Source organism: Juglans microcarpa x Juglans regia, chromosome 6D (assembly GCF_004785595.1).
Source record: "Juglans microcarpa x Juglans regia isolate MS1-56 chromosome 6D, Jm3101_v1.0, whole genome shotgun sequence".
In the NCBI taxonomy this organism is placed as follows: Eukaryota; Viridiplantae; Streptophyta; class Magnoliopsida; order Fagales; family Juglandaceae; genus Juglans; species Juglans microcarpa x Juglans regia.
This window is the reverse complement of record NC_054604.1, coordinates 38,063,066-38,088,657: the sequence shown is the minus strand read 5'-3', so window position 1 is coordinate 38,088,657 and position 25,592 is coordinate 38,063,066. Positions and strand designations below refer to the sequence as shown.

The 25,592-nt window shown below is 35.4% G+C and overlaps 3 protein-coding genes across 5 annotated transcripts; 1 reads left to right on the top strand and 2 right to left on the bottom strand.

Moving 5' to 3' along the window:
* Positions 1-9,024: 9,024 nt before the first annotated feature.
* LOC121235314 (ubiquitin-conjugating enzyme E2-17 kDa) lies at positions 9,025-12,055 on the bottom strand. Of its 3 annotated transcripts, none has more exons than XM_041131650.1 (5): positions 11,930-12,055; positions 11,203-11,309; positions 10,535-10,662; positions 9,671-9,775; positions 9,025-9,396 (listed from the first exon to the last, which is right to left on the bottom strand). In XM_041131650.1, the coding sequence occupies exons 2-5, from the start codon at positions 11,270-11,272 to the stop codon at positions 9,253-9,255; spliced, it is 447 nt and encodes a 148-aa protein (XP_040987584.1). In that variant the 5' UTR covers positions 11,273-11,309; positions 11,930-12,055; the 3' UTR covers positions 9,025-9,252. The 3 variants fall into 3 exon arrangements, with proteins under 3 accessions (XP_040987584.1, XP_040987585.1, XP_040987583.1); XM_041131651.1 differs by having other exon boundaries at positions 11,926-12,004; XM_041131649.1 differs by lacking the exon at positions 11,930-12,055 and adding an exon at positions 11,863-11,918.
* A 2,341-nt stretch (positions 12,056-14,396) lies between these two features.
* On the top strand, positions 14,397-16,733 carry LOC121236102 (probable calcium-binding protein CML21). The gene is given in 5 exon segments (XM_041132598.1): positions 14,397-14,444; positions 14,447-14,609; positions 14,798-15,000; positions 15,484-15,658; positions 16,385-16,733. Coding segments are annotated over 5 exon segments (690 nt in total). The 5' UTR covers positions 14,397-14,411; the 3' UTR covers positions 16,501-16,733.
* A 1,573-nt stretch (positions 16,734-18,306) lies between these two features.
* LOC121236101 (KH domain-containing protein At5g56140) lies at positions 18,307-24,634 on the bottom strand. The gene is made up of 7 exons (XM_041132597.1): positions 24,321-24,634; positions 24,141-24,226; positions 21,570-21,715; positions 20,405-20,524; positions 20,210-20,326; positions 19,033-19,176; positions 18,307-18,921 (listed from the first exon to the last, which is right to left on the bottom strand). Exons 1-7 carry the CDS (start codon positions 24,461-24,463, stop codon positions 18,772-18,774), a joined length of 906 nt encoding a protein of 301 aa, XP_040988531.1. The 5' UTR covers positions 24,464-24,634; the 3' UTR covers positions 18,307-18,771.
* Positions 24,635-25,592: the final 958 nt, after the last annotated feature.

Below are 25,592 nucleotides of genomic sequence, written 5' to 3'. Positions count from 1 at the left end.
GGTAGCATAGTGTCTCTCCATACAGCTGAGGCTAATTCCCCCTTCATACTTGCATTACTCTTGCAGTAGTAACACTTAGAAGCTAAAGGAATACCACAAATATTAACATCTGAATCAACTGGCACAACATCAACTAATCCAACCAAAAACAGAGATTTCTTTTAGGAACTAATGGATTCCATAGAACTTTTGCCAAATGAAAATCTAGGTGTGCCAAAACAAAATAAGAAGTTTATTTCTTTGCTGTTTTTCTATATATTTCTTTGTTGTTTTTCTTTGTTTTTTTTCTACATATTTTGTTTGCATACCAGATCAGCAAATGACTTTTATTTCTGACTCTGTTTTTCTACATATTTGTGGACTATTTGCATGTCAATTTGAGGCATTCTTTGCATACCAGATCAGCAAAAGACTTTTATTTCTGACTCTGTTTTCTGTATATTTGTGGACTATTTGCATGTCAATTTGAGGCAGGTAGATATAACACCTATATATTGGCAACATTTGTTCAATTTGTGGTAACATGATTTGCTGCTTTGTGAGACTTGAAAATTTTTAAACTTTTCTGATTCTTTGAAAATGTAATATTTTTTAAGAATGGACACACAAATTGATGATGATCCCTTCTTTACCACTCTATTACAAAGTAGAGGAGAGGGTTGTAATAGCACCCCAACGCAACATTCTAATGTTGTACTCCAAGCAACATTCAATGACGGTGAAAAGAGGCATCCTCCAAAAAAAGTTCAGGGGGGTACATCTTTCACTGCAGAGGAGGATAACCTCCTCGTCTCAGCTTGACTCAACATTAATATCGATGCAATAAAGGGTATTGATCAAAAGTTCACTCAAATGTGGGACAAAATTTCAGAATCTTATCATGAATATAAAAAATCGAACAATGTGAACCGTTCTGTAGTCTCTTTGATGAATTGGTGGTCTTCAATTCAGAAATGCACAAATAAGTTTTGTGCATTTGTAGAACTAATTTATGAACTAAAAATATTCCTATGGATTTGTAGATTAAGAAGGCTAAAATTTTGTACAAAAAGATGGAGAAGATTAACTTCACAATGGAGCACTGTTGGTGTCTTCTGAGACACCAACCAAAATGGCAACAACACATCTCCACCCTTGGGACGAGGAGAAGGCCACAACAAAAATCGCATGGCGAAGTTCCTATTGACACGGTGGAGGAGAACATGGAAGTTTTTGCTGATAGACCTCTAGGCAAAAAAACTGAGAAAGAAAGGGAGAGGAAGCAGAAGTCGATGAGAGGGAAAAAGTTTGAGATTAACATTTCCTAAGCTAAAATGACTGAGGATAGAGCCACGAGCATGGAAGAGCGGAGAAATGCTGCGTTGAAGGCAGACCAAAAAAGCAAGAAAGTATTTGAACTAAAGAAGAAGAAATTTAAAGGCAAGATGATGATGCTAGATCTACGTGGCATGAATGCCATGCAACAAGAATATTTTCGTAATATTCAACTAGCAATTTTTTAGGAATCGAAGTCCCATTTCGGAGGTACATTTATCTCTCATTCGACACCTTATTATGTAGATGTCTAACTTCTAATATTGATAAAACTAAATTTTTTGTGAATTTAGTGGCGGCCCAGCCACATGTGGGCTGGATAACTATGTGACTGGATAGCAACTAAATGCGTGGACTGTGAATATTATCTTTGTACTGGAAACTGAACTCTAATTGTAATTTGTGGACTATTGGTGCTATGTGTTGGTGGACTTGAATTTGGAATCTTGAATTTGGAGGTGTTATCGTGTCTTGCTAATTAAGTTGGTGGATATTGTGCTATTTTTGTGTTCCATTGTGATTTGAGAAGATTCCATAAATTATTGAATGTGCATTTTTTGTTTGTAATCAAAACTAATTGGCTGACATTATATTTCAAATTGAATAGTGAATTGTGTTGCTAGACTTGAATTTGGAATCTTGTATTCCTATGGTGTTGCTGTGTCTTGCTAATTGGTGGATATTGTGCTATTGTGTGTTCCATTGTGATTTGGGAAGATTCTAAAAAATATTGAATTTGCTATTTTTGTGTTCCATTGTCATTTTTTTCAAATTGGCAATTGATTGAATCTTTCTACGATTTTGCATCAAATTTATATATAATATCCAAAAATAATGTAAGATACTTTTAGCATTAAAGTAATACAAGCTTTAAGAAGCAACTGTGTTTTGTTTGAGTAGCTTTTATGATGAGGTTTCCAAATTAAAATATGTTATTGATAGAACTCTTTTTCATAATTTTTCTTGATGACGATGAAATTTTTTCTTTTGTTCATCTTTCTTTCCATTTCTAGTGTTGGTCTTGAAACATGAAGTATGATTCCAAATTCTCCGTGTTTCTTCACATAATAATTATTTTACATACTATTATTCTGAGGGTAGATTTATTTTCTATTATTATCAGCTTAATACACAATATAAAAATATAAATAGCAAAATATACTTATTTTCTATCATAGTTTTTCTTAGTTTTTTTTTTTTTTTTGGTTAATACTGAGTAGTTGGTTTGTGAATCTCACAAAGCTATGAATGTATGTAGCAAGGCAGCCTGCGTAAAGTTAATGTGCATCCGAGTGACTTGCCGTACTACAAATTAAAGTTAATTACTCTACTTGTGCTAGAAGTACTACAATAATAGAAGTACTACAAAGTTAATGACTGTACTTGTCCGAGTGATTGTAAAGTTAAAGTTAATCTAGTATCCGATTGACTTTGATTTCATACAATAATAGAAGTACTACAAATTACCACACTGAAATAATAGAAGAACTATAAATTACCACATTGAAATAATAAAAGTACTGTAAATCACTACATTGAAATAATAGAAGTACTAGAAATTACTACATTGAAATAATAGAAATACTACAAATTGCCACATTGAAATAAATCATAGAAGTACTGCATAGTGGGAACAACTCTTTCCACATCCTCACTATGAAATTATGTGTGGCCATGAGTATTCCATAAATACTCGATAAGGTTAGCCTGGAGTTGGCCATGAGTTCCTCTATCTCTAATTCGATGATGTTGCACGATGAACTCCACGAATTCAAGTATATTATCGCGTGAAATTGACTCATTTGGAGTATCTTCCGTTTGTTCGTAAATGAACTGCTCAGTCCCGAGATATAGATTCCGCTCATCTTCAGCGATTATATTATGTAGAATAATGCATGCGTACATAATACCTTTTAGAATTTCAAGTTCAAAATACTTAGCATGTCCACGCACAATTGCAAATCTACTTTGGAGTACTCCGAATGCACGCTCCACATCTTTTCTTGTAGACTCCTGGCAAGCAGTAAAGTGTTTTTTCTTATTTCCATGTGGAGCAGGAATTGTTTTCACTAATGTTGCCCACGAAGGATATATACTATCTGCAAGATAATATCTCATTGTATATTCGTGACCATTGATTGTGTAATTACACGGAGGAGCACGACCTTCAGCCAATGCAGCAAAAACAGAAGATCGATCAAGTACGTTGATGTCGTTATACGACCCAGGCAAACCAAAAAAAAACAACCATATCCAAAGATCATAATATGCAACAGCCTCCAAAATAATAGTTGGTTGATTTACGTGACCAGAGTACATACATTTCCATGCACTAGGACGATTCTTCCATTTCTAGTGCATACAATCAATGCTACCCAACATTCTTAAGAATCCGGCATCTAGTAACCTCGCTATATCACTACTGTTTGGAGATCTCAAGTACTTACCCCCAAAAATTGAGACAATTGCCTTAACAAATTTTTTCATGCTTTGTCGTGCGATGCTTCCTCCGATTCTGATGTACTCGTCCATCATATCTACGGTGACCCCATATGCTAGTATCCTAATCGTAGCAGTCATCTTCTGAAGGAAAAACAATCCAAGCCTCCCACTAGCATCTCTCTTTTGGATAAAATAATTATCATGGGAGACTACATTAGAATGTATGCATAAAAAAAGCTCACGACTCATTCGAAACCTTCTCCTAAAAAGATTAGGTAGATATATTAGTGGTTCAGCAAATTAATCATTCGAAAGGCGTTGATGACCTTCCAATAAATCACGTCTGATCAACCTACGACGTTGAAGATTATGACGAGGTGAAGAAGATGCTCCCTCGAATATCATTGCAATTGCTTGCATCATATTCAACTCATGATCAGAATAGTCATTATATTCAATATTTGAAGAGGGATCCATAACAAAATGAGAGAAGAAAAATAGAAGAATTGGAAGAAGAAATGTTGGTTTTTGATGAATGTAGTTAGAGGATGAGTCAATTTATAGGACTTGATCATCAACTATTAGTTACAACTAAAAAAGTTGGCAAGAGAAGAAAGGTTAGGAAAAATTAGTTTGGTTTCAAGAATTGTAGATAGTGATTGGTTGGTACAAGAAGTTGGCATCATGTGTTCGTTGTTGGCTTTACAAAATTCTAATTTGATCATCAACTATTAGTTACAATTAAAAAAGTTGGCAAGAGAAGAAAGGTTGACAAAAACTAATTTGTTAGTTTCAAAAATTGTAGATGGTGATTGGTTGGTACAAGAAGTTGGCATCATGTGTTTGTTGTTGGTTTCACAAAATTTTAATTTGATCATTAACTATTAACTACAACTAAAAAAGTTGGCAAAAGAAGAAGGGTTGGCAAAAATTAGTTTGTTGGTTTCAAGAATTGTTGTGTACTTTTTTTTTTTATCAAATATTATTAAAATATATGAAGTGTATTTGCAAAATATGAAAAAAAAATTCAAATATTATAAAATATATAATATAATGTTATTATTTTGACTTTAAAATAACTAGTCTAATGTGAACTCAGATAGTCAAAAGTTAATAATATAGCCAAAATGTAAGATTCTAGCCAAATTTTGGACTTAGGCCATTACCAATGCTCTTATTGATCTTCTGATCTCCCGGCCGGTTCCTGCCACTTCTCAAGGGGTGTGAACTAAATGAGCGAGAGAGAACTATTGGGAATTTGATTTTGAATTCATGATCAATGGATTCCGATCCTCCATTTTTTATTGTTTACTTTTTTTGTAGTCTAGTAAGTACTTTGTCTTCTATACATACATTATATATCTATTATACATATAAATGTGAATCGAGATAAACAATATTTTTGTCTAACAATTTTTTTTCCATTTTGCTCTTACTTCTATTTCCAAATTTCCGTTTTGCCCTTGCTTTTGTTCCCAAATTTTCGTTTTGTCCATGTTTTTCTCCCGCGCACGAGCCTTTCCTCCCTCTCCCCTGTACGTTTCTTCATCTCATGCAGTGTGCCACCGCATGCTGGCGTGGCCAACACCACCCTGCCCATTCTCTTCCCCTCTGGCCGGCGTCTCTCCCCTTTCAATCTCAGCCCCTCATGCCGCCGTTAATCGCCACAAGGGAATCCAAACCCTGACCCGTCAATTTCTTCGTCCCCTCTAGTGCGCCGCTGCACGCCGGCGTAACCAACACCACCCAACCCATTCTCTTCCCCTCTAGTCGGCATCCTTCCCCTTCCAATATCAGCCCATCTCGTGCCGTCGTTAACCATCATGAGAGAATCCAAGTCGTGACCTTTTTCGTTCCAGCGCTGTCGTTGGCCACCATCTCTTCACCACACCACAATCGGCCCTCCAACCACCTAAACCACTCAACCTCAGCTCCGATCTTCCACCGTTGAAACCCCTCTAGCTCATTTTTCGATTTGTGTATTTTGGCCTCCAACCGCCGCCCACGTCCCCGCCCCCACCTGTAGCCAACCACCACCACCATTTTCTTTACCAACACCTCTAAACTCTTCCCTAGCCATCTCAACTCTTAGTTTGTTTCTATTCAAAATTTGGTCTTTTGAGACCCATGACTATAGTCCAAAATACACTGTTACATTATTGTGTCGTCACCTCTTACACCTCCTTGATCTTTCGAAAATTATATTTCATCACTGTAAGTAATTTTCTAAATAACTTTGTGAGATTTGAATATATTTTGGCACTAACAAATTTTTTATAGTCTTGTTGGTTGTGCCAGACTTTAAGTCCTAAGAGTATGGGGTCAATTGAATGTGAGAATGTGTTGTTTATTTAATTGAATTATGCTTGTGTGTATTTATGTTGTGTTTGGCATCATGACATTTAGTGCATCATTTCATGCATGCTCATGTGTCGTGAATGAAAATTGGGTTTTCATGTGAGAGATGATTTTTAGGTATGTTTGAAATGAATGAATTGAAAGGAATATGAGAAAGGAAAATGAACTGTAGGGATGGTGGTAAGAAGGGACAGTGATAGAGTCCCGCTTGTTATTCCCGCCTATGGTGCACGTGGTAAGGATGGTGGTAAGTCTCGTCTATGATTCTCGCCTACAGTGTTAGCGGTAGGATTGGTGGTAAGTAGAGATGGTAGTAATCTCGCCTGTGATTCCTGCCTACAGTGATTGATAAATGAATATGTTATGCCATTTTCTAGAATGGCGGTTTGTGGTTTAATGAATACGAGCACATTGGTTTATACTTGGGCCGTTTTCTGGTAAATGACGAATGATATTTAATGGCATGTTTTGGGTCAAATAAATTAATGAATATTAAATAATATTCTTAAAATAATAAAATCATTTAAATAAATTAATTTTTAAAAATTATATTATTTTAACTCCAAAATATAAAAAAGTTTACTTGAAAATTAGTTTTTGTTCAATAACACTACAAATACCTCATTTAAAATGATTTTGGTAAAATATTTAGAAGATTTTAGAATACTTGATTCAATTTAAAAATTATCGGCTAGATTTAAAATAAAGATATTAGATTTAAAATGATTTTTTTAAATAAATGATATTCATCATCTCCACACCACACACCAATATGTGATTTTTTATTTTTTTTTTCTTGATGTGTAAACACACATATTTAAACATCAATATATATATATATTTAAATTGAATAGTAAAAATGAGAAATTACATGTTACTATATAATATAGGAGATGATGAGCTGAATTTTTTTTTTTTATAATTCATTATTTCTACTTTTTAAAGTAATTTCTTTATTTAGAAAACAAAAAATTATGTAAAATTAAACTGGACACACGTGCAGGGCACGCTGTCCTTTCCTAGTGTGTATATTATATATATGTATATGTAAGTGTGATCGAGTACATTTGCTTAATTATTCGGTTTTTTCGAAATTTGCGGTACATCCATATATAATGTACATATACATATCCTGCATGCAAAACCAGTAGTGCGTACTGGTCCTAGAAGCGAGCTAAACATTCTGATCCGCATGGTAAGGTTTGATCCCAACATGCATTTTTAAATACCCACGGTTGTTTAATTAATTAACCACGATTTCTAGAAGTAGACTAGGCTAGCAGCTACCTACCTCCTTTCTATTTTATAATCTGCATGCGATAACTTCTTCGATCATTCCATCTCATTTTATGACCTCCGCGCGCCTTCTAATTATAAACTCTCTAGTTCTTAATTTCTTCATGATCAACAATATCATTATAAAGGAACGTAGGTCATTGATCATGATGCCTAAAAGTGATCACCATGAATTAGCTGTCAATAGTCAATGATATTCTAATCATGGTTTGCTCTTTATATATCTACGTACAATAAATATATATATATATATATATATTTCCAAGATCATGATCACCAGGTATTAATGATCATGGCGTGTGCTAGGTATTAATGTTTACTCTTTCTAAAGTCATGATCATCTTCTCCTTATAAACCTTAATTCCGGTCCTTTGAGCTAGCTAGCTAACTTCTTGATAATAACCAGCGCCGTTAAGGAATTTTTTGCAGCAGAGGATTTTCTAACAACTAATTAATTTATAAATTAAGCAATCAATTAATGCGGTATGCTCTTTTATTTTGTTTCCTTTTGAGAGTATGCCAATATATATGATCTTCTATAATGAAGCGTAATAATATATGAGTCAGTATGGGTGAGATCAGGAGGCAGTACGTACTAACGATCAATGGATAGATGTTATAGAAGTTTGAAAAATCTGACCTTCGATCTTTTGCTTTAGCGATTCCTGCTATATATGATTTAACATTATATGTTCAGTGAACAAACTGGCCATGGATGTCATCGTCATTGCCACACGGACTTTTTCACAGAAAAATGTATGGAATGTGCAGTTCCCGTACGTGCATTGTTTATGAATGTGCACTGCTCAGGAATGTGCATATGTACGAAAATTACACATCCGCTCAGTTTTACACTGTGGACCACCCAAGGTTTTCGGATGAAATGGTAACAAAGGCCCATTTGATAATTTTGATGGCAAGCCCCAACCGAACAAAGAAGCAGCTCTGAGAACACTTACGACATGACGACTGTTTTTAACTTCGATTATGCTATTCTGTCCAGCATGTATAGCTGGACGTGAATTGCATTTTTTTTTTTAAATATTTAAAAAATTTATACAAATTTATTTGTAATTATTTTCTTAATCATTAAAAAAAATAAAGAATTAAAACTAGGAGGCAACCTAGCATTTTCTTTTTAACCTTGGGACTTATTATTCTACATTTTATTTGGTAAAATAATGCTAGATGCATTCGAAATAATATAACAAATGTGAGCAGTTTGCTTTCCCATGTATGCACGATGGCAATAAACAGCTCTCACACACTTCCTATATATATCGATCGTTTTCTTTCCATATTTCATAAAACCTTGCCATTTTTTGAGTTAAGGGAATAATCACCGTTTCACCAACCATTAAACCCATCCCACTGCATTTTAAAGCCTCGACATCATATTGTTTGTTGATATCAAAGAAAACAGACACCAATTCACCCTATCCTTATGCCAACCATCATACTCTTTGCCTTCCCTTCCGCCATCTTTGTGTTCCTGTCGATGGCCTTCAGTGTACAATGCCTTCTCATCCAAATTTAACAATGCTAACAGGCCAGAGCTTGCAAGAATACATGCTTACGAATGAAAACAACCGATAAAATGCGAATCATGAATGAGAAGCAAAACAAAAACAAGATTTTGCCACGGAGTTCCACATAATTATGCCATGTCTAAAAGTAAGATTATCTCGGGTGAAGAAAACCGCATATAAGAATTTCCCTAAGACAGTGGACACACCACAACAGAACAAGTTCGTTCTTTAATCTTCGGACCAGATTATAACTATTTATTTACTAATATGATGGCTTTAAGGATGACATATCAACTCATGCAGAACAACATCCCTAGCCCATGGCATACTTCTGGGTCCAGGACCGGGCTGTTGTCTCATACTTTGCTCTGTCAGTCTTGTACATGTGAGCTATTTCAGGCACCAGAGGATCATCTGGATTTGGATCAGTCAGCAGCGAACATATTGATAGCAGGACCTGCAAAAAACCATTGCAACAATTACAGCTTATCAACCACAAATCTAAATATTGTCCAAGCACTGAAACAAAACCTATGTCATAGAACTGCGTTTAACACACTGCCAATTTTTTTTTTTTTAAGAAGACATCATATTGTTGCCAAGTCCAAGCCACACTCAGGCATTGCAGTAAACAACATATAACTGATGAAAATGCCTAAAAGATTTGCATCCAATGCAATGCATAACAATCATGAAGAAATATGGATGACATGACTTAAGCAGCCGATTACCTTGGATATGGTAAGGGCAGGGCTCCACTGCTCTTTGAGGATGTCAAGACAGATGCTTCCATTGCTATTAATGTTAGGGTGGAAAACTTTTGTCCGAAAAGAAACCTGCATAATTTCATAAAAAATCAGAGGTCACGGAAGTGCATAAAGATAAGCACAACCAGCCAAGGATCATGCCTCATGAAGTGGAAGTCATTAGTTCATATCCCTCCCATCTCTCCCTTTGGCTTGCCTACTCATCCAAAAGAAACATAGATAAGCATGGCCCATCTGCTACATTATTTCCCCAGGGAAAACTAACAAAGGCAGAAAACATCCTCAAATTAACCCAACTCACAGAGGAAAACATAATGAGTAAAAAGAAGCATAGACAAAATTTCTGGTCAAATCAACAATTTCCACACTTCCCTTTTTCTTCATTGAGTTAAATTGATACGTACGTCCAACTTTTAGAACCTCATGAGTTCGCTGATATATCATAAGCAAAGATTCCAAAGCTGCAGCAAGACAGCAGACCAGGCAGCTAATAATACATGGCAAGAAATTGGCGGTATGCATTTCAATTGCTTCCATGGGTGCAGTTCTTAAGTTAACTAACATAAGGGAAATAAGTAGCTAGATGGCAGTCAATACCAAAACATGCAAAGTCAAGGTAGGTTCACCCTCTCAAAGTCCTGCAGATACACTGGGTTGGGAGACGGGGGGGTGGGGGCGGAGAATCTAAATATTTCAAAAAGTGATAGAAAAACTAGGTTAGGAACTTCAGCAAGAAGCTATGCACACAGGAAGACATATGACAGATGTCAGAGTTAGGGAATTAAACATATTAACTGAGACAAATGACTGAATAGGCGTAGCTTTTACCTTAGGTGGCTTGAATGGGTAATCTGGCGGGAAGTGAATGGATACAAGGAACACACCCCCCGCAAATGGGCTGTCTGCTGGGCCCATAATTGTTGCTTGCCAGTGGAACATATCATCAGCCACAGGGCCTGCAAACACAGTAAACCACAGATTAGAAATTGTGACAACAATAAGATCGCGTAATACCAAATGAAAACCAACCACCTATCTAGTAGAAAACGAGGAATTACCTGTGTTTACGGTTAAGATAACCACATACAAAAAATAAAAAGTATATGGAAGGCATAAACACTATATGTTGATAATTTCTTACTCACACACACATGGCCAGACACAAAAAGAAACAACCACTAATATACACACAGAGATGAGTGCAGTCCAATACATCTTCTAAAAGATTGTGCACGATTCTAAACATTCCATTCCCAAATCTTGCTTATCAGTTAGTTTCATCCACTCATGTGGACGGCTTCCTCATTTTTATTGTGATATTTTCTAAACGGTCAAATTTTTGTTGTCCTATATTCCCTAATACAAGTTTACCATCCTTCAGATTATAATCCGAATCATACTAATGAACCCCTCAATCCTCAGCAGAATTACTAGTGCATACACAACCACTCCAAATGGACAATAGAGTACGCTTTCAAAAGAAGATTGAAACAAACCGGCACTGCATGAAGCGGGAGGATCTTTCTGAAGGTCCTTCAACTCCTTGTTTATCCTTTTAGAAGCCATCACAAAATCACCGGTGCCTCAGAATCTTCACTGCAACCTAAAATACATAAAATGGCAATTAAATTATATATGTATGTATGTATGAATCTGATACCCATGACAAAATATGGCTTCCATTCCTCTCGGCAACATATGATGAGTGGGAGTTAAAAATGATAAACATAACAAATTCCAGGGGCGTATTTAATTTCAACAAAACCTCCGCAGAGTCCATGCCCAATCCAACTAGTTGTTATTCTCAAATTTATCAACAAACAAGCAGGGTCCGAATTAGATACACGGATATAGAATTACAAATAAGAAGCATCACAATATATATATATATATATATATATATATATATAAACCATATAAATGATCATAAAAAGTTCGGAGGCACATGACGATCGATTCAGACAGGAAACACGACTACAATATAGGATTTTATATTTTATATAACATTATTTTGGTCAACTAATAATATTATAATCAATTAGAAAAGAATATACATGAAGTGATTAATGAATAACGTGTACTAAGAGAGAGTATCTCCCTGCTTAGAAAACGTAAGAATCAAAGAATAGTAATAAACAAATAATTAATAATCCAACCCTAAAACTGTTGGGGAAGAAAGAACTGCAAAATCGAACTGAGAGAGATGACGAAATATATACTGACCGGTAGAGAGAGAGAGAGAGAAATAGGAGTCTGCGAGCGCTGTAATTGTGTGGGTGAGAGTGTTTGGACTATGGTTTGTAAGGTACTGGCGGTGACGGTATTCTTTCTTTATAGTTTATATAAGGGTTGATTCGAATTTAAATATGAGAGGCGAGGGTTTTAGATAAAAAATAAAATATAAAAAAATTTTGTTAGAATATTGTTATTAGTTTAAAATTTTAAAAACTTAAATTGAGATTTGAAAAAATTAAATTATTTATTATATTTTATATAAAAATTTAAAAAAATTATAACAAGAAAAGGAGATAAAATACTTTCCAAATTAAACTGACCTAAATATACTGCGAGAAATGGTAGAAGTCATCTTTCTCCCATACACATATTACATCTCCATTTAAATTTTAAAGATGTGATTTATTATTTTAATTTTAATTTTTATATACATATTTAAATATTAAGATAAAAGAATAAAATTCTATTAAAATGAAAGATAAATGAATAAAATTGTGTAAGATTTTTAACCAAAAAAAAAAAAAGGGGAAACGAAGGGCTAAAGGAAGCGTTTGTCAATAAAATTGGGTAAATCTCCATAAAACTTTCCTTCCAATCTTATATTTAGAATAGTTAACAGAATTTGGAGTTTGTCTATGTACTGTTTATTTTGTAATACACAACTTAGCATCGACTTTTATTACGAATGTTACAAAGTAATTTAACAATTATTCGTAAAAATCTCACTTCATCCATGTCATGTCTATCTCTATAAGCAGGGCAGTTGGGCTTGCTTTTATATATCAATATCGAATTTGTCATTGATTTTTTAGTCATTTTGTATTGTTTTGTGAAGACCCTGACCGACTCTCTCTCATTTTACTTACTTATATTTGATTATTCTAGAACGAGCAACTAAAAAAATAAAAATCAAATTGTGTGGACAAAAATAACGCACGAGGGACTGGGACCTACGGAGTTAGTGGGAGTAAACAAAGAGACGAGTGAGTTTTCCCATGGTCTATGATTACTCTCCTAGTTTTTATTATCATTTATCTGTTTGTAGCTGTACCTTTGCGCGCGAGCGAGGGAGAGACAGAGAGAGGCCAGCGAAGGTTTCAAGCAGATCCCTGATGGATGGACGACAATACGTGTTGGGTAGAGCACAAACATTGGTTCCAAATCGAATGAGACACCGAGGAACCTTCTCATCCGAGCAAACCAACCCCACCACTTCCTCTCCTCAACTTTAGCACTACATCTTTAATAAACCTCTGCAACATCCTTTTTCCAGATATTAGCTTTTCAAGAAGCTGCAGCTGATCTTGTTTCAGCCTGTTTATTTCCCTTTCTCTTCCATTTCTTCTTCTTCTTTGGTGGGGTGCGTTCCTTCTTCAATAGATTGATGACTATTTAAAATTCGGTAAGAAAAAATCCTTTTCCAGAGCCTGTTTGTGGGACTCGATTCTGTACGGGGAGCTGGGAAGGTACCTACCTGTTTTTTGGGCTTACATATTTCTTTCTTATGCCTTTCGTTTTTCTCTTTTTCATTCCTGCTACTCTCAAGCATTGGATTTGTCATTATTGTATTGCCAAACTGTAATTCTAACAGGATTATGAGGTGAGCGTTACTTCCCTTTTGGTTGCTGGGAAGACGCAAGAGAGTTTAAAAAGGAATAATTGGGGAAGTTTTTCTTGGTAAATTGTGATTTACATTCTCAAACAAGCACGTATTTTTCACCTTACTTCTCAAACTATCAAAACTATATATTAAACACTCCAACTATAAAAAACCGACAATCAAAACTATACATTAAACCGATAGTTTCTCTGTAATTTGAGGATGCAAAGTATTAGTATTGATAGATTAAAGTACAAAATATAACATACCTATTGGTTGGACGGTGAAACGTGTATGTTCCTATTTTCTCTTTCCCCACACCTCTCATCAACCAATCAAGGTATTATAAAGCCAAGAAATATTCATGCTATTTTAGGCTCTCCCACATCAGCATGGATATGAGAGTGGAAGGCTTTAATTCAAATCCATTGGTTAGTCATTGAAGTAAAGATAAATCGGAAATACAGTTACCCTGTGAGTATCATCAGGATGTATATAATGTGCTCCTATAGATGTTGGCATAACACCTTCCATTCACTTTTTCAATATTTCAGAATTGGTAACTATGTATTGCAGCAGTAATGAAAAGAAATTTATAAGTTGGTAGGAGTCACAAGCTAATGAGTTCTTGATCATACCTGTGCCTTAGAATCCCTTGCCATTTATTTGTTATTTGGTTCGTCTGCTTGAACAGTTATGGACATGGTTACCTCATGGGCTGAAAAAATTGGTCCATCATGCTTGACAATTTGCTCCATCTTGTGCCGTATTTCCTGGAATATTTTCTAACATTCTTTGTTTTTTCCTATTTGTATGGGTAAGCACATATTTGGCTCATTATTGCATCCCATTTGGTATCGTTAACTGACAATGGGAAACATAGTTGGAAAGAGTGGATCCCAAAAAAGGTTTGGATGCCAGAAACACAACTTGAGGCCAAAATGGTCGAAGCTATGAAGCAGAGAGCATCTGCAGGAAGTGCCACGAAATCATTCAACAGCATAATCTTGAAATTCCCAAAAATTGATGAGAGCTTGAGAAACTGCAAAGTAATTTTTGAGCAATTTGGTAAGTAGCATTTCTATTCAATTCATGTTTGAGTATTAGCGGTAGATATTTCTCTTGGAAACACAAAATTAGAAGAAATTTTTTTATTGCTTTCTGCATGTATGATCATATCACACATTATGCTTTCTATCTTTAAAATTTATAATTTGTAGCTGCTTATATGTCTGTGTTCATTATTTTTCTTCTAGATGAGGATTCAAATGGTGCAATAGATCATGATGAGTTGAAAAAATGTTTCCATAAGCTGGAAATTTCATTTACAGAGAAGGAAATCAATGATCTCTTTGAGGCGTGCGATATTAATGAGGATATGGGTATGAAGTTCAATGAGTTCATTGTACTTCTCTGCCTTGTCTATCTTTTCAAAGATGACCCGACTGCCCTTCTTGCTGTATCCAGAATATACTTTCTGTTAAGGTATATATAAACATGATTTCCTCTCTTTTAGAGAAGGGTGACATTTCATATGCTTATACCTTTTTGAGTGCTCTAATTCTATTTGAAAATAACTAATCGTTTCCGAGAAAGGGATATGCTGTCTTATTCAGTGATTTCTTGAGAGTTTTTGCAGTATCATGTCTGTGAAATCTTTTAAAGTTTGTCTTTTTCAGAGGTTTAATTTTATCCATCCACCAAAATTTGAAGAACTGCTAAGCTGCTTCTGTAGAGTGAATTTTTCTGGATATTGGCCAAAAAATCCCAAGTCGACATTCAGTTTTAATCAAGTGATGGTTAGAAAGTGTGAGTCACGTAAAAGAGCAGATTAGGGGACCATCATCTTGCCATCCTAGCTTCCCTAATTTGTATCATCAAGAAATATCTGTTCTTCAGTAATTCTACTTTTACTTCCTCTTGTGTTCCTTGACACTACTAGAAATCACGCATGGGGATGCCTGATCTGGAGGCCACATTTGAAACATTGGTAGATGCATTTGTCTTCTTGGACAGGAACAAAGATGGTTATGTCAGCAAGAGTGAGATGGTAGAAGCCATAAATGAAACTACATCAGGAGAACGTTCTTCTGGACAAATAGCCATGAAAAGATTTGGTAACCTCTGTGTGTGTGTGTGTGTGTGTGTGTGTGTACGTGCATGCACATATATATGTACATGCATGACACAGACAAGCTCATATATTCTTTATATGTCATTAAGCATGCTTATGTGCATGCATTTTACGCAAAGGAAACTTGCATCACTGAGATGGTTTCTGGTGGCACATATGCTGGTCAATCTAAATTCTTTGTGTGTGTGTGTCTATATATGTGTTTATTTATATTTTGGAGCATTTTGAAGTTGATTAAAAATTGATGCACCATTGCAAGAAAATATTAATTCCATTGGTATGAGAGATGAGCGTTAACAAAAGGCTTCTTATTATTCACCTGAGCTAACGGCTAGTAGCTAGTATTTTTCTATAGAGAATGATCATTTATGTCCACTTGTGTTTTTTTTTTTTAAAAAAAAAAAAAAAGAAAAGAAAAGAGGACGGTACCCTGTAAACTTGTTGTGTTGATCTGTTTGCAGTGTTATAGTTGGTTCTCCTGGGGACACTCTTCAGTTTGATGAACAAAAACTGACATGTTATCTTAATTGTGATGCACTCATAGATTAGAGTTTTCATGGATGGTCAGATGTTGTCATTTTTCTAAGCATGTATGGACCCTACTATATATTTTTTGGATGTGCATCAGACAATCTGATGTACAAATCTATGTACAGAAACAAAGATTTTCATAATAATGTTTATTGACTGAAATTGTTACTTTTTGCAGAAGAGATGGATTGGGATAAAAATGGAATGGTGAACTTCAAAGAATTTCTTTTTGCGTTCACCCGTTGGGTTGGAATTGATGATATTGAGGATGAAGAAGGTGAGGAGAAGATCTGAATTGATATATTTGAGCCTCTCCAGCATCTGTGCTTATGATGAATGGTACTAAAGCTTCTCTAGCTGTTTAAGTTCATTTGAATTTTCTTTTCTCAATAATAGTCATGCCAATTTAAAGATGTATTACCGGAACTTACATTTCTTAAATTTTGCATTGTATATGGTCAAGATATAGAACCAGTGCAACTGTTTTCTGCTCTGGATGAATTTAAATGTTGAGAAGCAGTCATGCATGAAAGAGAGAGCCAGTTAATGGATGTTTATACTGAGATAATAATAGAATCGCATGCGCGTAATGGCAAAGGAAGGAAGTTGGGGTCGAGAGAGGAAAGTTTTCCTCCTCCATAGAAACTCTGTTTGCCCGCCCATGCGGGTTGATCCAGCGTTGCATGGAGGAGAACACTTTGCAACCTATAGGGGGATACGCTGTCTTCTAACAGTGACTCATTATACCTTTAAATTATCAAAACGTTATAATGGCAGTGCATCACTCATTTTTAGCCTATTATCACAACTGATTACCCCTTCAACAAGTCCATTAACGCTGTGTTTTGATGTTGAGCTCAGCTGACTTGAATTCTTTATAAATAGTAGTGAGTTGAGTAGTGGAGGGAATTATATGGGACTCATCTAAATTGAATTTAAAATATGTTTGGATGTTAAGATGAGTTTAGTATTTTTTATGAAAAATTGAAAAAGTTGTGGGTCTCACGTATAAGGATGTTTTAAGTTGAAAAATATTGTGGATCTCACGTGCAAGAAAGTTTTGAGTTGGGATGAATTTAGTAATTTGAGAGTTAGATGTTTGGATATTAGACTCGGCTTAAAATTAGATCAAACTCAACTGACAACTAAATGCAGCCTAAATCATCGTGAAACGGTGTAAAAATTTTGCAATAGAGATCATTATTATTAGGACCCTTTACTACTCTACCGTCCAACATGTACTTCTGGATGTGGCTGCTAGGCACTTTTTTTTTTTTTAAATTTTTTTTTAAACATTTAAAAATATGTATATATATATAAGAGTAATGTTATACACTACATTATCATTTTACTTTCATCACATTATGTAAGATGTGTCATATTTATTACTATTAGATGATAAAGAATCATCTAATAAATTATTATTCAATAGTAATAAATGTATCATATCATGTATGGTGGAATAAAAGTGGAATGGTGGTATGGTGTATAAAATTTTGTATTTATACAAATTCATTAGTAACTTCTTTAAATATTTTAAAAAAATAAATAAATAAAATATACTAGCGGTCAAACCTAAGAGATAAAGTAGCATTTTTCTTATTATTATTAGGACGCTTCTACCGTGCAGCCCATTTCTTACTGCTGTGCCCCCAGGGTAATCTCATTTTTTTCAAATATTTTTTAAATATGTTTAAATTCATAAAAATAAATAAATTCACTAACATAACTTTTTTAACCATTAAAAAAAAATTAAAATGCACTACAGTGCCGCATAGATGTGTTTAGATGGGCCGTGTCGTAGTTGGATAAAAGTTGTGTTGATATCATTTTTTTTTTTGAAGTAATTGGTATATGAGTGAAGTAATAGAGTAACAGGTAATTCTCATTAACTCGATCTGTCGTTTAAAAGGCATCTTGAAATTTTGTTACATAAAGAACATACAGCAAACAACAATGCGTCAAGGCAGCCACTCCTGACAATCCTCAAGACTTGATGCTGCAAGAATATGTTTGAGAATGCTTTTAAATGGGGGAAGGCGGTAAACAACAAGGGAATAAAAGCTATCGAAATTTGTACCAGCAGATACCAAAGAATGCTTTCCACCAAATCTAAGCACTACACTCTGATAAATACAAAACACTCCAGCCCAGACAACATGCAACAGGGTAGATCATTGTTTGTCTCAACTTGTTCGCAACCATACCATAACTCTCACCAGAGACCCCATCACCATCACAAGCTTACAGTATAACCTAAATAATAAGACAGCTTTGGAGAGGTTGTGCCCGACCAAAGTGCCTGACGCAACACACATAAGCATACCCCCTAACTCAATATGGTACTTTCTTACGAGTCATTAAGCGCCCCCCCCTATAGGAAGAGATACAACACTTCATATAGAAACAAGTTAGAACTGGAACATGATGGTGCAATTATGTGCCAGTGCCCCGATGGCAGTTGGAGGGATTGTCTGGGACAGCAACACCTGCGGTGTGGGAACTGTTGTTTACTCGCAGAAACTAACACACAAGCTCCAAAAGCCCTCTTAGAATGAGGGTCCGTTACCCCCGAGTCTTGGCCCTCTTCATACCAAGGTTGTTATGGAAAGGGGAAACTGAGCCAGACATTGGAGAACCCTCCTCACGAAGTGTACCATTAAGCATTGCTAGCTCCCGTAGCTGCTGCTTCTTGTAGAAATCCTGAGATTCATCCTAAACGAGAACCATCAAATGGAAAACCGTATCAGTGCAGATTAATTCAAAAAAGGCAAACATGTGTGCAAAAATGTATAAATATTTACACGAGGGGAAGAGAGAACTTACCATAGGTTTCAGCAAATCTTCAAGTATCTCCCGTGCTTGCATTAGTCGTGCATCAACTATTTCCACTGGCAATTCTGCCTCAACTAAAATATGGAGAGGCTCATTCAAATGCTCATACCCTGGTTTCCCCCTCATCATTTCTTCCTGTAAAACATAAGAAATACAACGATCTACAGTAATATTCTCATAATACGAGTGAAAAGCAGCATTATGCTCAGAGGTACATAGAATAGAATGATGAGCAAAACTGAACAAGTGTAGCAACAAATGCTATTTGAGAGGTTAACACTCTGGCTTTTAGAATGAATCAGATGCGCTTCTTGCAAAACACATGGAGTTTTGGATAGATGATGGGCATCAAAATGAAATTGTAGTTTATTGCAAAAAATAAGCACAAAGCCTTGATATAATCTTGGAGAAACTGTTCATGATAATAAATTGTAATTTCACTTTCCAGAATTTTTAACTGACTCAAGAAACAAACATTTGTGCTACTCATAGGAAGTGGAGGGCTTTAAAAAGATATGTGGATAAAAGGCGCAAACAAGAGAAGGTGAACATGTGCTAAATATGTAACAGCTCACTCCAAAAATATGTTGAAGTCATGGGAAGTGCTTGACATACCTACTCAAGTGATCATTAAAGGTCCACTGTGTGCATGCGCCCGTGGGTGTGCATGGGTGTGGGCACATGTGCATTTGTGTGTGTGTGTGTGTGTGTGTGTGATTCATAAGTTATGCATCTGTTGAGTGAACTCATGACCTCAACCTCCATCCTGTTCTTATAGGGGGAGGAGGTATCATTTGAGCTAAAATCTCATCTGAAGCACTTGTACAAATTACGAGTTTGTGATGGAAGTAGTTCCCAATATCATGTTAATCCAAGCTCATCAGTCCACATGTGACAACATATATTTATGATACGAACCACTTAAAGGTGTAGTTCCTCATTTACAGGAGAAAACGAAAGCTTCAGCACGAACAATTATCAATAGAAGAAGATATCAATATTACCCTAGCTGGATCCAAATATCATGTTAATCCAAGCTCATCAGTCCACATGTGACAACATATATTAATGATACGAACCACTACTTAAAGGTGTAGTTCCTCATTTACAGGAGAAAACGAAAGCTTCAGCACGAACAATTATCAATAGAAGAAGATATCAATATTACCCTAGCTGGATCCTTAATGCTGCCACGGCCTCTGATCAGAACACGGCACTCAGTATTTGCTTCCACTCGCTTAAGAGAGTTCCCTCTAGGACCAAGGAGGCGCCCGACGAAATTATACTGTAACAACAAATCAACATCAGAAACTATTGAATAAAATTATGAGCAATCGCACAGGAACAAGAAGTTTACTCGTACATTAGGATATTTCTCAACAGGGATGTCCACTCTGATGGTTCTTTTAACGATAAGACCAGATGAGCTACCATGAGAATTCAGCCAGTTTTGTGCCGAGGCAGGTGGTAGTAAACTCGGTATCTGCACATTATAATTTCAGGTTTCTTAAAACTTACAGTGACAAATAAATGCAACTGTCCAGCTTCTATAGAATGCATAAGATGTCATGAAAATTTGGTTCTCATAGTAGCTTCCAAAGATTCTAAAGTATAAATTACAAAAATTTTCAAGGAGCAGATCTAAACAAATGTTAAAATATTATATCACACACATCTAAAAATTAAGTATGTTATAATTGAAGGCAAAAAAATAAAATAAAAAGCACAATAAAACTACTAAAGCGATTGCTTACATTCAAATATAATAGTAGAAGAGCATAAACTCAAGGGCTATAAATCTAAAAAGAAAAAACGCAGAATAATTAAACATTTGCAGTGAAAACTACTAGGAGGATAGGTGGTCGATCAGTTTCTTGCATCAGATGAAGTCATCTGACCACCTGTTTCAGCGTCACAGTATATCAATAACACTTGAAATACCAAAGGAATTAAATGTTTATATTTGATAAATGCCGGAAAGTTCAGTGGTCATGGCCAGTTGTTTCAGTGTCACAGCATATCAATAACACTTGAATTCCCAAATCAGTACATCAATAACACAAGATTGCACCCTTGTAAGCCAAACTGAATAACAATATTTCATAACCGAAGGGTCAGCAGTCAGCACTCTGCAGGAGAAATTCAGGACTCTTACAGTCTCAAAACTCTCATAAAGTGGAAGATGCTTTGCTCAATACTCTTTATAGAGGGCTTCCATACAAGCAGGAATTGCAATTATATATCAGAATTAAAATTCACAAGCATGTTATCGATATGAGAGCCTTGAAAGAACAGGAAGAAAAGTGAAACCATCTTATTAGATTTCTGGAACAGGATGCTAAGCTAAAATCTATTTTACATTGCTTGAAGATGTTAGCTTCAACTGCCTGTCAACATGTAGCATAATCTACAAACACTCAAATAAATGTTATGAGTTAGCACAAAATTAAAAGATCGAGTCAGGAATACTTCTGCAAATACAGTAAAATTAGATGGAAAAAGGTTATGTTAATGGTTAGTATCCGTACTTCTGATTGGAAACGTGATGCCCATCCATTCACATTGGCACCTCCATTTGAAAATATTCCTCCAGAAGCCAGGGGGCTAGCGTGTTCAAGCCCACTTTGACCTAAAACTGATGCATTCCCCAACAGTGTAGTTACACGCAATATTTCTGCTCCAAAAATGTCAATTTTCAAGAATAAGATGTACCAGTCAGCATTTGTTAAAAAGTTAGCAGTCACCACAAAATGGACAGACAACACGGTTTTTTTCTGAGTCAGTTAAAATTAACGCTCCTCATGAATAAATTTAATATTATAAATGATGTACTCTAGGAAAAAGAGAGAGGAAAAAAAAAACATAAAGTCTTACACATCTTCTTTAACTAAAGTTAGTTAATAAATGAGGATTGTCTTTGTGATTATGAGCTATACAAAAACGCAGTAGGTCTTGAACCAATGACCTCACCCTCCACCTGGTCTTACAAGGAAAGGAGAGGCTATTTGAGTTAGAACTCATTGGTGATATATATGAACATCACCATTCATTCAAAACAGCTATTTAAAAGATTAGACTGCATAATCTGTAGAAGTCAACATGCACATGTGAATTTCCAAAGTCACACGGGTGAGAAAAAAAAGGAGAATGTGTATATTGAAATTGCCACAATATCGTCTCTAAAGCCTGGAAAGGTGGGAGCCTAAGCTAATATGATCTAGCTGCCACAATAAGGTCCCTTTTACTTGAACTAAAAACCACATTTTTTAGCCAGTGTCCCGAAAGACTACACAATTTGTAGAAATACATCTAAAACTCACCAGCCTTGGTCATACCCACATGAAATAATACTATCTAGACCTAGTCCTTTTTATCTTTATAATAATCAAAAACTACTATGTAGTCCTTGGGACAAGGCATTATGAGGCAGCCTATTAAGTGATATCTACAATCTTTTATGACAGCCTGTGCACAGTTTTTCAGAAGTTTCTAGATAGATTTCACAGCTTTACCCAGGACTCGGAACACATGCAGGTATGCAACAAAACAATTGGATAGACTTCAATAAGTCCAGCCTACAATCCCACTCAGTGAAGTAGCCCCTCTTACACGCTGCCAAGTTTTTTTGCCTATCTCCTCAGCTTATAGAAATTCTCAACCTATGGGTAACCCTAACAAAAGTAAATACATTCAAAGTTTCTCATAAAAATCTCCCAACCTAAAACTAACACGTGGACATGTGCAATGGAAATAAGTTTGCCAGGATTGACGAAAACTTCATACTACCCCCATTTCCTAGTATTGCACTTAATGCTACAAGTAAGAAAGAGAAAAAACCTCTATATTGTAGTTGAATTGCATACATCATATCGTAAATCTCCTTAAAACTCAAGACATAATTTCCCTTACTACCTATCAGCGCAGAAAACAAATCGATCTCACATAACCAAACTCAATTCACCAAAATTAGGTATCTTTCAGCCATATAGTCAGCAAATTCATGCACCTTTGATCATACACAGTCCATATGATCCTCTACTTGGTCCTCCTAGGCACAATATCTTAAGCACTATCGATACAGTGGTTCTTTCAGCCCTAAATCCATCCATTAAATACTTGTAAAAAAATCCATCATCAATAAAAAAGATAATCTTCTGAAGCTTCATTACAGTACACACCAGCATCTTGGAGATTCTGGGATATTAGAAGCAGATGTCCAATCTATGTGCAATAAATCCTAAAGTTCCCACCTAAACAGAATTAACTGCAATTATAAAACAACAAGCAGATGTCGTAATAAACACACTTGTGCCAGTAGGTGGTTTTTTCTACTGGAAACCTTTCTTGATACGTTTTTTCTCCTGGAAACCTTAAAGCTAAATGCTGATCCATGTTGCCAAAATTAAAATTGGAAGCGAACAACTTACATCCACCCCTGCATAACTACGTGCAAGTCCACAGACAACTAAATAGTACACTATAAATCCAGCCAAGACAGTTCATATGGTGCTAACCATTCGTATATGCGTATAATGAAAGAAAATGTTATATCAGGTGAGAGGTGGCATGAAGCTCTAATGTTATAAAAAAGAAGCAACTTGCATTTACATGTCAACAAGAAAAATGAAGTACCGCAAAAAATTACAATATCAAAGGAAAAAGTTGGGACTTGAAAATTTACATATTTTAAACTATAAGTGAAAAATAAAATGTAAAAATAACTGAAATCTTCTAATTGAAATGCCTTAACAATTACATATGCAGGAGTCTCTAGCGGGAAGCAATTGAATCATATTGGCTTAATTGTATCCTCGGGTTTTTACAACTTTTGTTCTGTACGCGATCTTCATCGATCCAGCAACAGGACAAACCGATCTTAATACACTCTAGTTCAATGAATAAACCAGCTTGTGTGGCCTTTCTCGAAAGATATATGAATTAAGAATAATGATTTCGTCTCATATTGGTAAAAGGTCCCTCAGATCTACCATTTGATATTGATTTAACTAGTCAGCAGTCACTTATAGGGCCCATTTTATCGACCTAATAGGTAGATATGTAAGGCAATAAAAATGAATGTGAAGCCAAAACTGACCGACCTTGGCTTAACAAGCGATAGCTATGAGGGAGCACGGGCATAAAAGGAGTAAGTTTGTGACGCTCTGCGAGTAACTCCGACAGATATCTGAGTCAAACATATGATCAATTCCAATAGGATCGGACAATAATAACAGAGTTGAAAAAATAAAGCTAAGTAGATCTTGTGAGTGGAGTGGTACTTTTCTTGGTCGACGAGGGCGGCGGCGGCGGCTGCTGCGGCGGAGGAGGCAGAGCGGAGGCCGGAGAGGTGGGGAGAGTGAGGGGCGGAGGGTGAGGGCGAGGGTGAGTAGGCCATGTACCTTCCACCACCGGACGTTGTCATTCCTAAAAATCTAAATGGATTCAATCGGATCCCTCGAGAGGCGAAGAGAGAGTGTGGTGTGGTCGCTTGCTGCTCTGCTCTTCTATTCTGCTCTGCCTCTGCCTCTGCCTCTGCCTCCAAGATGGACGCTCTGATCTCTACCCTATGCGTCGATGCCGTGTTTTCATTTTTATATCTATTAATTTAGGCGTGGTTTGGTTTGCAATATGAGATCTGTATAATTATTATAATTGTTTTAAATTTTTATATAAAATATAATAAATAATTTAATTTTTTAATTTTAAAATAAAATATTAAATTCTAATTTTTATCTTGTCACGAGTCTCAGCAGTAATAATAAGTAAAGAAAAATGTTAGTTTGCCTTCTGTTTTACTTTTTTATTTTGATGGTTTATATATTTAATTTTTTTATTTAATGATTAAAAAAATAAATTTTAATTTATTGATATATTTTTTTATTTTTTAAAAATATCTAAATATATTAAAAAAATTAAAAAAAAAATAATGCTGGCGGCACGCTGCCCATAAGCAAAAAGACGGTGCTGCAGTGACAATTTTTTACCAACTACTGATCGGTGAATACAAAATTACTCCTCCGCTATGCAGTATCAGAAGATTCATAAATAAATAAATAAATCAAATAAATACATAACAAGTTTTTTAAATTTTATCATGTTATTTTTTTAAAAAAAGTACCACTTATAAAGTAGTTTTTTTTTTTTTTCTCGGCAAATTAGCTATTTCATTATAAAAAAAAACTAGAGAAATAAATACATAGTTTGAGTGTTTAAATATTATAAACTAGAAAGGTCCTTTCCACTATGAAATTTCAACAGTGTTGGTGAAATTGTGGAGAGGGGCAAGTTTCCATATTGATGATTGGAAGCAGTTCATTTTGCTATTTCATGCGCACATCAATTTTGTGATCGATTAACTTTTCTTACAACCCAGTCTTCAAATGATTGATATAGATATCTTGAGTCCGATGAGATACCTTGAATTTTTCAATCAAATATGGAGTCCTGGTCTGAAATGGAATCAATCACTTGTTGGGAGTCTCCTTCAATTTGTAATTTTTTCAAATTTATGTGGTGTGCCTCTTGGATGCCTTCAAGCGCTGCAGTTGCCT